Source organism: Prunus avium, chromosome 7, assembly GCF_965620075.1.
Source record: "Prunus avium chromosome 7, drPruAviu1.hap1.1, whole genome shotgun sequence".
Lineage (NCBI taxonomy): Eukaryota > Viridiplantae > Streptophyta > Magnoliopsida > Rosales > Rosaceae > Prunus > Prunus avium.
In genome coordinates this window covers 29,088,706-29,101,933 of record NC_142290.1, presented here as the reverse complement: position 1 = coordinate 29,101,933, position 13,228 = coordinate 29,088,706, and the positions used below count along the sequence as shown (strand labels likewise).

At 36.8% G+C, this 13,228-nt stretch overlaps 3 protein-coding genes across 3 annotated transcripts; 1 reads left to right on the top strand and 2 right to left on the bottom strand.

The window, feature by feature from the left end:
* Positions 1-2,321: 2,321 nt before the first annotated feature.
* Positions 2,322-3,112, top strand: LOC110761658 (SAUR-like auxin-responsive protein family). The gene has a single exon (XM_021964194.2). The coding sequence runs from the start codon at positions 2,459-2,461 to the stop codon at positions 2,846-2,848; it is 390 nt and encodes a 129-aa protein (XP_021819886.2). The 5' UTR covers positions 2,322-2,458; the 3' UTR covers positions 2,849-3,112.
* Positions 3,113-4,133: 1,021 nt separating this feature from the next.
* On the bottom strand, positions 4,134-7,552 carry LOC110761559 (uncharacterized). Its single transcript, XM_021964046.2, has 3 exons — positions 6,697-7,552; positions 4,831-4,999; positions 4,134-4,643 (listed from the first exon to the last, which is right to left on the bottom strand). Exons 1-3 carry the CDS (start codon positions 7,492-7,494, stop codon positions 4,177-4,179), a joined length of 1,434 nt encoding a protein of 477 aa, XP_021819738.1. The 5' UTR covers positions 7,495-7,552; the 3' UTR covers positions 4,134-4,176.
* A 2,032-nt stretch (positions 7,553-9,584) lies between these two features.
* Positions 9,585-12,569, bottom strand: LOC110761061 (uncharacterized). The gene is made up of 3 exons (XM_021963439.2): positions 11,655-12,569; positions 11,267-11,429; positions 9,585-10,246 (listed from the first exon to the last, which is right to left on the bottom strand). The coding sequence occupies exons 1-3, from the start codon at positions 12,462-12,464 to the stop codon at positions 9,801-9,803; spliced, it is 1,419 nt and encodes a 472-aa protein (XP_021819131.2). The 5' UTR covers positions 12,465-12,569; the 3' UTR covers positions 9,585-9,800.
* Between the last annotated feature and the right edge of the window lie 659 nt (positions 12,570-13,228).

The following is a 13,228-nucleotide window of genomic DNA, read 5'->3' as shown; positions in this document are numbered from 1 at the left end:
TTTTTTTGCTTGTTTACAATAAGATCCGCACGATAATAACGTGCGGACATCCGGATAAGAGAATAACTGTATATATATATATATAATAGGCTATATTCACTAACGGTTTAAAATATTTATTAAATTATAGGAAGCCACTAGGTGTTCATTCTCTCTTCTCGGATTTAGGAGCTCCTAGAGGTCTCCCAATTTTAGGATATGGAGCATAGGTGGAGGAGGGTTTTCTCACTTCCTCCCTAAATTTTATTTAAGGAGATGATTTAGGGAATAATTGCAGATGCTCTAAGTTATTTCACATATACTTTTTAATGATCTGACAAATTATTTCAAACTAAACAGAGGGCATCACCAAAGGCAAATCATTTTTCGATTGAGAATTAAATGAAGAATTGTAAACCCACCAAGTTGGCAACATTATTTTCAGTGTGAATGCAAAAGAAATAAAAAGAGAGAAAAGGGAAAACAAGATCCCATTTTGAGGTCATGGGAGAGACACTGACAAAGCTAGATCTCCCATATGCCTACCTACTTGTACTATAAGAAGACTTGGGTTTGAAGCAAAGCGCCAACCATCTCCAAAAGACAAAATAAAATAAATAATCAAAAATTTAAAAAAAAAAAAAAAAAACCTTTGACCCCAACAAAAAACTTTTTATTTTAATTTTCCAACCAGAAAATTAAAAAAAAACATTTTATGTTTATGCAGTACAGATTAAGGGTACAAATGGATCATGGCCCGTAAACAAGAACAAGTCTTGACGTATGACTCTTCTTGGCCTGGTCAAAATGATTTTATCCACTATGATCCGCCCACCATAAGGCCTAATTTCGTGTCTTCTTGTTAACTTGCCTAATTTCGTGTCTCCTAGTGAATGGCTTACTTTTCATGTCAACTATGCTTTTGTTTTCTTAGAGACAAGTGCCATGCCGCCCATGCTTTCTTTCTTTTTCTGCGTTGCATGTTAAAGGGTTTGTTTATTCTTCTTAGCTCCTCACACGTTCCAATCATATTTGACTATTGTAATTGCCAATAATGGTTTAGGGTATCTCCCTCTAGCTGATTTATTGATCTTCCATAGAGCTAGAGGTCCCTATCCACCATTAGTAATGCAAAGACTTCTCATCAACCACTCTTTTTTGTTTTGAGAAAACAGGAATTTACAGTTTTAGCGGTAGAGTACTTCTCTCCATAATCATGACGAGACTTTTAACTCCTACTCTTTTAAAATGAATTTGTATCAATCAGTGGTTGAGAAGTAGGCATAGTAGTTAGTACGCAATATTCGTATGTTTTTGAATATGCATAATAAGAAGTTATAACTTTACCGATAAATAACCCATCTTTGCATTCATGACAAGAATTTGATTCTTCTGTAGTTACTTTAGAAGAGGGAGTTTCGATATCTCGATTAATCATTGAGAATCATCTATAAGTAGACAATTGAAAGAAGAAAAACACTTACTATCCAATGGAATGAGACTAGGAGGGGAAGTGTGTGTGTTTGGTGGGTGCATAGGATATATACATACATTGTTTATATGAGTTTGATCAGGCAGGCCATTAAACTATGGTGGTTGATTCCTGTATGGAAGGATAATAACAAACCAACCATGTCTTCTTCACTTTCCAGCGAATGAATTGAGATTCCACTCCCCATAAAGTTAATCAAAGCACTATAAACCTGCAATGATAAAATGTGGTTGGTATTATTTACCAGAAAAACAAATTGTGGTTGGCATTTGATTCAAACTGACAAATGATTCAATAGCAGTTAAGCATTTTAAAGTATAGTTAGTGGGATTCCATCATTGTTTATGGACCTCCAACATTTACATGCCCAATAATTACACTTTTGTTTTCTCTTTACCATCATTTTATTATCTTTTATTCATTTGGTTGACTCACATGTGTACCAGCTTCAAAATTCTAGTATGTATTATGAAATGCCTAAGAAAATGCTTAAGCTCCAACTTATGATGTTACATTCAGAGTAGATTTCGAATGTGAATTGTTAAAAGTTATCGGTAAAATTTATTTCACTTGAAACTTATTTATGATGAAAGTCGTGGAAAATAAGTGTTACATTGAAAAAAAATAAAAGTCAAAAGTCTTATATATATATATATATATATATTTAACAAACTTGAGATTAATTGCTATAAACTGTTAAGAAGTCAGAAACAAACGGGGACAAGAAAAGTCATTATGATCATAGAATAACAATTCGAAAAGTCAAACAAGACCCTTTCTGAGACATTCCCCCCACTCCATATATCACAAATAAAATCCCCTCCCCCACCATCATTTTGCAAATCTCCACTAACCAAAATCATGAAGCCACTTGCTCCTTAGCCAATCTCCGCTCCCAACTTCAATCTCACCCACCTCCCCTCTCCTCTCCTCCTCTCTCTCTCTCTCTCTCTCTCTCTCTCTCTCTCTCTAAAAAACCAGACAAAAATGCTGGGAAAGAAGATGGTAAGCTTCAAAAAACTAGCCAAGAAAGTGAAGGTTATGGGTGGTGCTAATGAGCCATCACACCATGAATGTTTGCTAAGAGAGTCAGCAGCAGCAGAGCAAGGAGGGTCTCCTTCAACCAAACCCCCAACTGGGTTTTTGGCCTTGTATGTTGGAGAAGAGCGCCAGAGGTTTCTGGTGAGGACAAGCTTTCTCTCTCATCCACTCTTCAAGATGCTGTTGGAGAAGGCTTACAACGAGTATGGATTTGAGCAGAGAAATGGACTTGTGGTTCCCTGCAGTGTGTCTGCTTTTGAAGAGGTTGTGAATGCTGTGGAATGCAGCAATGGGAAGTTTGATTTTGGAGAACTTGTTGAGGAGTTTATTTCCTGAGTAAATTAAGATATGTTAGAGGCTTTTTTCTTTTTTATTAGTGGAAATGGTTAGATTAGCAAGTCCATGTATGTACTAGAATATGTTCATATACATATAAAAATACTTCAGCTCTTCAAAAGGGCTGGAGCTAGTTTTGGTCATTTTGATTCTCTGGTTTCCAATATTCCCAAGAAAAGAGAGATATAATAACATATACCCTATAGGCTATAAAATATTTTGGGTAACTTTCCAAATGCATATATTATATATTATTATGTTCTCCAATCCCTTTCAGTTGCAATAACAATATATGGAACTTCTTAGTTCAACTTCTGCAGATGGACCTTCAAAATCATGCCCCTGAAGATACCTTTGCTTGCCTATGGTGTAACAGAAAATAGCAGCATGCTTAGGAGTGTTATTGCTGTCCCTTCCAGGAGATGTAGATCAATGCAGGTGTTATTTGGGAAAATAAGGATGTTTGCTTTGAAATTCAAGGCATAATTGTCTGCAGAAAATAAGGACCTTTAATGGTCTATTTTTTTTTGTTTTTTTAGTACAAGTGATAGTCTAAACTATAATAATAGGGGGATTTCTCACACACACACACAACTATGATGCCGTGGAGATTCAACCTCTTGTCTGCAAGTCAAGGCTAGATCCCGTTCGCTAATAGTCAATATTACATATGGAATTCAAGGGATATATCTTTTTTGGATATTAGAATTCAAGGCATAATTGACTCTGCAGAAAATAATGTTTATAATGCACAAGGAAGTAGCATGGCTTCCAATTTTGCAAAAGGGAACTTTCCTGCTTTGGCACATAGTTTTTAAACACAATGGTATGGAGATAGCCCAATGCTGAAGAAATAGGAACATTCCATATAGCTACTTTTGATACTTGCAGAGATTCTGAATAAAGGAGCAATTTATAGAGTTTGGCATCTCTATAGTAAACAAATTTTGTAGTCGAATTTATTGCACATTCTCTCATACTACAACAAACCATGAAAATTCCTTCCTGGGGAGAAAGAGAACAGTGCATTTCAGGGCTGGGCTTTAACGGAGGTAGATGGGCCTGCCTTCTTTTCGTCCAAAGTTTTGTAGCCCAGGCCCACGAGCATGCATTCATTTAGGTATGTTTATAAATGGGTTTTGAGTGTGTGTAATGATGAGTTTTGGGTATGTTTATAAAGTGTTTTGGGTGTTGGGTATTTTTATAATTTCAGCCCCCATTTTGGGTATTTTAGTGAAACTCCCTTTGATTATTTGAGTGGAAGTAACTTAGTGCTGCACCACAATGAATGATTGAAATCCATCATTAAGCAGCTCATACAACCATATCTAGCTCTCACTCTCAACATCATCACAACCATCTACAAGAATGCTCTTCATACGATCCATCAAGTCCTGCATTTGTTCCCTCGAATGCAATGGCGATGGATAAACACATGAGCAATTCAACGCTCCATCACGTATGGTGTCAAAAATGGCTATAGAGGGGCCAACGCCATGGACTGAAGCGCAGCCCTCGTAGTCCTCCACTCCAAGCTCTTGGTGCACCTCACTAGAATCATCAATCACAGGGTCCTCGAACACTGAGATAAACGCAGTTCTCATCGATGATGACGGGGTCAAGCCAGGGTTTTCAATAGCCTTGCACATGAGGAAGTTGAGGTCTGACATATCTGTGAAATGCTTGTTTGAGTTCTTGGCATTTGCAAAGGCAACGTAGCATCTCTTTGCCAGCTCCCACAGTGTGTTTCCTCCATTTATGTCATGCGTATTCATGATGGCAGAATGATAAAACCCTGAATCATTTAGGGATGAATATCAATTTTATTTCATCAGCATTCAAATAATTGCCACTGTATTCTCATTGATGACTATTGACTTTAAATATACTCAACTTTTTCTCCGCCATCGCCATCGGTAGTTGACATTTTTTAGAGCTGACTTTCAAAAATTCAGTTTGAAAAATCATTTGCAAGGGCTTACCAAGATTATTGGAACTGAGGGGTGGTTCAAGAATGGAGCGGCAGTCAAGGAGAGTTACAACAGCATATTTCTCCCATTGATGATCCGGAAGGTGCTTAGAGGCATGCGCAGCAATCAATCCAGCAGCCGCCAAGGCTCCAGATAATTTTATTTCTCTAGATTTGCAACCCTGAAAAGTTCAATCACCATTAAAGTGACCAAGTCCTGGGGCATGGTCAAATTTAACCAGCTTCATATATGATTGTCTTCATTTAGAGAAAAATGAAAATGTCAGCTTGTGCTGGTCAAAAGTCATAACTGTATTATTGATGCACTGCAATGTCTCTCACAAATTGGCAGCCAAAGAAAAGAAGGAAGCCTCATAGAGTCATGGCTAGCTAAAGTCTTTGTTGAATCCATAAACAACCACTTGTAGGCATAGACTCCAAGAACTAAGCTATCAACACCATTAGTGACAAAGCTTGACATCACACGAGTACACAACTTCAAACCGACATGAAATATACAGATTTGGGTCACATGAACCTAAAAAAATGACACGAATTGCTAACACAAATAATAAACATTTCGAGGTATGTCTACCACAAGTAGAGGGTTTTTTCTTTTTCCCCATGGTCTTGCTAGCATTCTAGTCTTAAGTTTACAATGTATAAGTTTTGTGTCAACTCGAACATGTTAAGATTAACGAAATGCGTCTGGTTAAGATTGATTAGTACTTCACCAAATATCAAGTAACATGACTTGAACACAACTTGTTAGGTGACCAATTAGCTCCGAGTCTAGTGATGCTAGTTACGATCTCAACGTTATAAGAGGTTCCAAGTTCAATCTCCCTCTCCGCGGGTAAAAAAATAAAACAATAACTTACAAGAAAGGTGATAAGCCCACGGATGTCTGTCCACGCAAAATGACAAACCATCCAGCCCATGACTCCCATCCCTAGAACTGCAACCTTTTAGAAACGACAATGGATGATGAGATAGTGGACCAAACCTAACTACCAGACTCAACTTGGTCTTATTCGAAACGCAAAGCCCACAGAGCGCGCCCACATCATCCCCATTCTGGATGCCACAATATGGAGCCCATTTCGGATCATTTTCATTTCATTATTTTATTTTAGAATTAAAAAAGATAATAGGTAGTTGTGTTCCATAAAAATAGGATCCATTATCTGATTTTTCTTTTAATTTTAATTTTTTAAATATGAAAAAGTGTGAATTTACCATATTATCCTCATTTAATTAATAATTTCAATTCTTAATGTTTGCTATACCAAGGGCATTTTTTGGTATTTTGAATGTTTCACTATTCTCTATCTTTTGCTTTATATATATAGATAGATTATAGTGGTACTAGAGTATGGTCTAGTAGTATACCTAAAAACCAATCTATTTGTAAATTAAAGTTGTTTAGAGTATCATTTTTATAGAATAAGAAGTGGAAGAAAAATAAGTCTTTTTTTATTCTTATAGTTTGTCGATTTTATTATTATAGTCTATGCAGTTTTAATTTTGTGAATTTTATCCATGTAATTAAATCCTAGCAATTAAAGTACAAGTTACAAATTGTGTCAAATTCCTTTGAATTCCGTTAAATTTTTTAGTAAGAGATTTGACACAGAATTTAATTTGTCCTTAAATTGCTCGTATTTAAAATTATAAAGATAAAATTAACAAAATTAAAACTACGATGGCAAAAATGATAAAATTGGCAAACTACATCAACTAAAGGTGATTTTTGCCAAAAATCTAATAAAACTATTGTGCAAGTGGCATTTAAACATTAGACATGCAGGCGTACAGTCAAATATTGACTATCTTTAGAAAGAAAAATAATAATAATAGACACTGGAAATTAACTTACAGCAAGAAGCCTCTGGCAGTCATGTGGGTTTATCTGTAATTTCACCACCTGAGAAAACCTCGCCGAGCTCGCGTCTTTGAAATCCAGATTCGACAGCCTCAGCGAATTCAAAGAGTACCCAAGCACGTCCACGCCACGCGCCCAAAACGGCTTGTTCGCCTTCCCGTTTGGGATCAAATCCTCAATTCCCAAACTGACCTCCCCATTTCCCTTTACTTCCCTCTCTGCCCCTCCTCCCACTTTCGACTTCATCTCTGCCAACAGCGCCCTCAGCAGCGCCACGGCCGCAGCGCGGTCGCACGCTGACGTGTGCACGCGGAGCGCCAGGGCCCACCGGGACTCGCTTATAGTGTACACACTCGCAAATAGCACGTCCGTGTCAGCGTCCAACGAAGGGTTGGGATTGCGCCACGTGTTAATGTTGAGCTCGTGCTCGAGGATTAGATGGAACGCGGGGATGTTGGGCTGGCTTTGGTTTTGGAGAATGAGAGCCGTCGATGGGAGATCGAACGGTTGGATTTGGAGGTGGGGAGTTGGGGGTGTGACGAAGGAAAAGGTGTTTGTGGTGGGATCGAAGAGGTGTTTGGAGCGGAGGACGGGATGGGAATTTTGGAGGTTATGGAGGGCAGTTTGGAGAATTGAGAAGTTTGGGGGTTTGGAGAGGAGGAGGGCTAGAACTGTTATGCCGGTGCCAGAGGGGACGGCTTTGCACCAGCTGTACTCGGTTCCGCCCACGGGTCGGGTCTTGGGCTCCGGCATTGCTTCTGGGTTGAGGTTTTGATGACCCCACTCCGACATGTTGGAGTGTGAGAGAAAGATAAAGAAGTTTGCTTTGAAAATGTTAGATAATAGGAAGAAGACTGATTAAGGTTTGTATATTATTTTTGGCCACACGTGTTTTACTGTTTAGCTAATGGGTCACGCTTTCTATAAATTTTTAATTATTCTTGTATATTTGTGTAGAAATGTCCTTATACTTCATTTTCAATTTGTCACCTTAAAGAAAAATTTAAGAGAAACGTAAATTTTATTTTTTATTTTTTTTTTTCAGAATTCATGATTTGTCATCTAACTTTAACACCATCCAATTTTTCATCCATTTTTAAAAGTATTTTAGTCTTTCTATTTTCAACGAAAAAAAATAGAGAAAAAAGAGACGTACTTCTCCTTCTCTCCCCCACTCACCACCAAAACATATCGCATAGGACCCCCCTCACCCCTCTCTCTCTCTCTCTCTCTCTTTCTCTCTCTGAGTATGTATTAAAAAATATTATGGTATTCATTGAGCATGTCTGAAATTTTCATATACCTTATTTAAAACTACTTAAGCTTCCCACCAAAAATCCAACCCCTTTATTGTCTTCATGGTTTCATTAACTTATGCCACTGTGTTTATGTTGAAAGATCTAAAGTTTGCTTTGTCACCATTTGTTATGTAGGCTAGCGAATTGTTGGTTTGGTAGTTGTCCTTCCATAAATTTTCAATATTCAAATGGAAAAATACCAAAAAGAAAGAAAAAAAAGAAGAAAAAGGTAGGATGAGGGAATTTGTGTGTGGAGGATTGGTGTTCCATTGTAGAGAGAAAAGGAGGAAGGTGAAGAGGGAAGAGGGAAGGGGGAATGGAGGAAGGGGCTGTGAAGAGGGAAGGATGAATGGATTTGAAGGTGGGCGGGGTTGGTTGGAGCTGTCGATGGCGCATAGGGATGGGGGAAGTTGAGATTTATTTATTTATTTCAATTTTTATTGTTTAAAAGATGTACACTTTTTTTTTAATAATGATTTTTCCATTTTTTAAAATACCCTTGAATATAGAAAGACTAAAACATCCTTAAAATAGATGAAAAATTGGATGGTGTTAAAGTTAGATAACAAATCATGGATTGTGAAAAATTAAGGTGCCATTTTTTTTAATTTTTCTTTAAGGTGACAAATTGAAATTGAGGTATAAATTCAGGTGACATTTCTACAAAAATCTCTAAATTTAATACGGAATGACTTTGTATTAAGTAGCCGAATCATAATGTTGACAAAGAGCTAGGACTCCCTATTTCTCTCATCACATGTGTGCTAGCTATTACAATATTGAGTTCACTTAATAGTTTATTTGGTGTCATATTTCTTCTTTTTTTTCGTTCTTTTTTCCCTTTTCTAATTTCGTTCAAAGGGTAAAACTGTTGGTTTTTAGACTTTACAAAGATATGGCATACATTGATTAATTTGGAATCAAGTTTATCATTTTATTTGAATTTGGAATATATTTATAGTTTCTAATTTGATTTATTTACATCTAACAATTGTACCTTTTCTTTTCCGTTGTATGGACCTCTCAAAGCCCAAAATAATTCAGCATGAACCAAACTCCAGCCGGATCTTCCTTGATTAAGCTCACAATCTCATCACGGGGAGAGTAGAAAACCCGAAAAACTCAAGTTAACATAAATGTGATCCCTAAACACTTAAAGAAACACACAACAAAGTTATTAGTATTGGTTGATGTACCTGTACCTTAGGGTTATAAGGTTTATTTTTCAAGATTACTTGCTGTTGTAGTGAAAAAGAATATGAACCAAACTAAGTCTGTGGGACAGGTAGAATGTCCAACTATACATGCCAAACGTTTATGTGTTTGTAGTAAATGTATTTGTCCAGTAATGATTTATGTAATATATTTGTAGCAATTACATTTGCATTTAATGACTGTATGTAACAACATGATTTTTGGGATATTTTCTTTTTCTAATCAATGACAAACGTGTTAAATGACTTCAGATTATCACTTAAGTTATTATTACCCAATTCAAAGCATAAGGGTCAACATTGGAATACAAAATGATTTTAAAAAGATAAAAATAAAAAGATTACATCAGAAAATATATACAAAGGAATGTAATCTTATGTGACACAAAAGTCAAAGGACTTGTATTAAAGTCACTAAATCCGAGGATTAAACCCAACTTCTGAATGGAAATTTGGATCTATTATCAACTTTTCTATAAAATTAAACTCACAACTGAAAAATGAACTTGAACCCCATAAAGGTGTACGATTGAGACCGATCCAAATCATACCAAATTTTTGTTGATCAACTTGGTCACACACTGATCTATACCAAATCCACTAGAATTTTCTTCATGTTATCAACCAGCTCCTGCATTTGCTCTCTTGTGTGCAATGGCGATGGATACACACAAACACAATCCAGCCTTCCATTCCTTATCGTGTCGAAAATCGCAATGGAAGGGCCAATGCCGTGCACCGAAGCGCAGCCGATGTAGTCATCTACTCCCAGCTCTCGTTGCATGTCATTGTAATCATCAATGATGGTGTCTTCAAACACTGTCATGAATGATGATCGCAAGGAAGACAATGGGGTCAACGCCGGGTTTTCAATCGCCTTGCACATCACGAAGCTCAGGGCAGACAAATCTGTGAAGTGTTTGTCGTTGTTCTTAGAGCTTGCAAAGGCCGTGTAGGTTTTCTTGGCAAGCTCCCACAGGTTTTCTCCTCCTTTGATGGTGTGGATGTGGGGGATGACGGAGTGATAATTTCCTGAATGTCAAAGGGTATTTCAGTAATTTTGACATGCACAATTATGATTTTCTTTTTTTTGGTCACATAGAAAGTTTTTCTCCTTTAATGCATTAGATTTGACATCATGTTTTGTACCATCTGGGTGAGCCTTTGTTTCCTGCTGCATAATTTAATGAACCAGTACTAGCCAGGCTGAGTGGTTGGGTGAGGCGGACATGTGTAAATTGACATTTCAAAGAGTTATTTAAACTAACATTCGCTCAGGTTTTTTAGTTTTTTCACAAATTTCCCTGAGGTTTTGGACATTACACGAACATCTCTTGAAATTTTAAATTGTTTTTAAAAATCTATTTTCATTGATTTTTTCGTCCTTGATAAATTTACATAAAAAAATTCTCCAAATGATAAGGTTAGTCTTTGATATTAATTTGCACATAAGTTCCTTGAGGCTGATTTTGTCATTTGCACACATTAAAAAAAAAATGAAATCATTAAGTTTTGGACGAACAATCAACAAAAAATGAATTTTGTGAAAACAATTAGAAACTTCAAAGGGTATTCATATAATTTCTAAAACCTCAGGAAGTTTTGTGAAAAAGCTGAAAACCTAAAGAGATGTTATTGTAAATAACTCTATTTCAAAATGCCATCTGATACACTCTTTAATGTTTGTGTGTGTACTCTTGGCAAAATAGTACTTATTAATTCGTGTAAATATATATATATATCTAACCCCATCTACAGGACAGCTAATTGATTCTTAACATGCATGAGAACAGGGATAAAGAAACTTCTAACATTTCATGTAAACAAAACACTATGTTTACCTAACATTATTTGATAAAATGTCATTCTTATTTGTTTTTTCTAATTATTTATCTCTCTTGAACTTGTTTTTATGAGTTGTTACAAAACTAGATGATTCTTCCCCTTGATTTTGCTATATCACTTTGACATATATATGTATGGCTCTGATTTATTATATAGATAAATTTATACTGTATGGGATTAGAATCACTAAGGGAGATGTGAATTTACCAAAATGGTGAATTGAAAGAGCTGGATCAAAATTAGAGCGGCAATCAATGAGTGTTAGTACCCCATACTTCTTCTTTTGATCATGTTTAGAGCACATATCTGCAGCCATCAATCCAGCAGCTACCAATGCCCCACATAATTTAATCCCTTTAGCCTTGCAACCCTACAAATTTTGATTTCATTGATGACAAGCAAGATTTCTCAATAAGTGCCATATATCCAAATGAAAAAAGTTTGGTTATCTTCTCATACATCGTTGTATTTTGTTATTATTATTTTTCTTCAGAAATATCGACAATGTATTAGGTATTGTAGATTGGTACTCGTTATCAGCGAATTATTGACTATATATATATATATTAGAGGTGCATGCATATATTAAACTTACATCGAGAATCCTTTGAGTTTCCTCTTGATTCATCTGAAACCTTACCACCTGAGAAGATCTAGCTGACTTGGTGTCTTTGAATTTCAAATTTGTGAGCCTCAGGGAATTGAGAGAGTAACTAAGCATGTCCACTCCACGAGCCCAAAAAGGCTTCTTAGCAACCCTAGAAGGAACAAGGTCCTCAATTCCCGAATTGACCTCCCCTTTACTCCCAATTTCCTTCTCTATCCCTCTCCCCTCTCCATCATCAGTACCACCAATCAAGTACCCCAGCAACTCTCTCAGCATAGTCTCAGCTGTGGTGTGGTCACAAGCTGACACGTGTAGCCTCATCACGGCCACCCACTTGGCATTGGGGAGGGTGTAGATTGTTCCAAAGAACATGTCTTGATCATTTGTGCTAGCACTTGATGAAGAAGAAGAAGAAGAAGAAGAAGTAGTTTTAGTCCAAGTGTTTTTGTTTAGCTCATGTTCAAGGATCAGGTGGAAGGGAGAGACTGAATTATTACTTGGGTTTGATAGGGTTTCAAGGATTTCCAAAGTTGATGAGAGGTCGAATGTTTTGATTTGGACAAAAGGGGTGGGGGATGTGACAAAGGAGAATGTGTTCGTTTTGGTGTTGGTATGGAGCCTGGAGTTTAAGATTGGATGGGCATTTTGCAGCTTGTGAAGTGCAGTTTGGTATTTGAGCATATCCGGAGCGCGGGAGATGTCAAAACCCAGCACAGTTATGCCAGTGCCGCCCGGCACGGCGCGGCACCAGCTGTTCTCCATGGCACCAACTGCTCGACCTCTTGGCTGATCAGCCATTTTCAAAGCCTTACTGAAATAGTAGAAGTATAGCTAGGTTTTTTTGTTTCTTTTTTTGCTTTTGGTAGCTAATAGCTGTAGTTGCAATATAATGGTAAGTTGTGGTGAGATTTATATACAAATTGATGGAGGTCACATTGCCATTCTGTGTATAAATTTTGGAGACTTGGGATGGTAAGATTTTAAGACAAATGGTTGAATTTCGCATTAAGTTTTCATCTACCCAGCCCTCTGTTTTGGTAGGTGATCATTTGCCTTATTAACTGCGTCTGCCGATGTGCATTAAAGATATCTCAAGGCCCCATTAATCACACAGCCATATACATCCATATTCAACTTATATAACTTATCACAAAGTCCCCGTCTCTCTCTCTCTCTCTCTCTCTCTCTCTCTCTCTCTCTCTCTCTCGTACATTCTTTCTCTTCTTTATCCCTCTCACCAACAAAAACAAAAAATTTATCTTTTTACCTGCAAATGATTTTTGACAATTGCACATGATTGTAGAAAGAGTCAAATAAACCAACCAAAAAAAAAAAAAGAAACTTTGGATGAGATCGAGTTGGTAGGCTTTAGCACTATCTAACTGGTTATTGAACAAGACAATTTTGGAAGTAAAAACTTGTTTTTCTTTTGGCATAAGTTAATTGATTGATCATGCGTGACACAATAATGCAAATTATATTTATGCAAGCATAAAAGTGATACATGATCCATACGAGTTCAATTTTCCTGTTACCATTTCTCCTGTGCCCACCTGTTACCC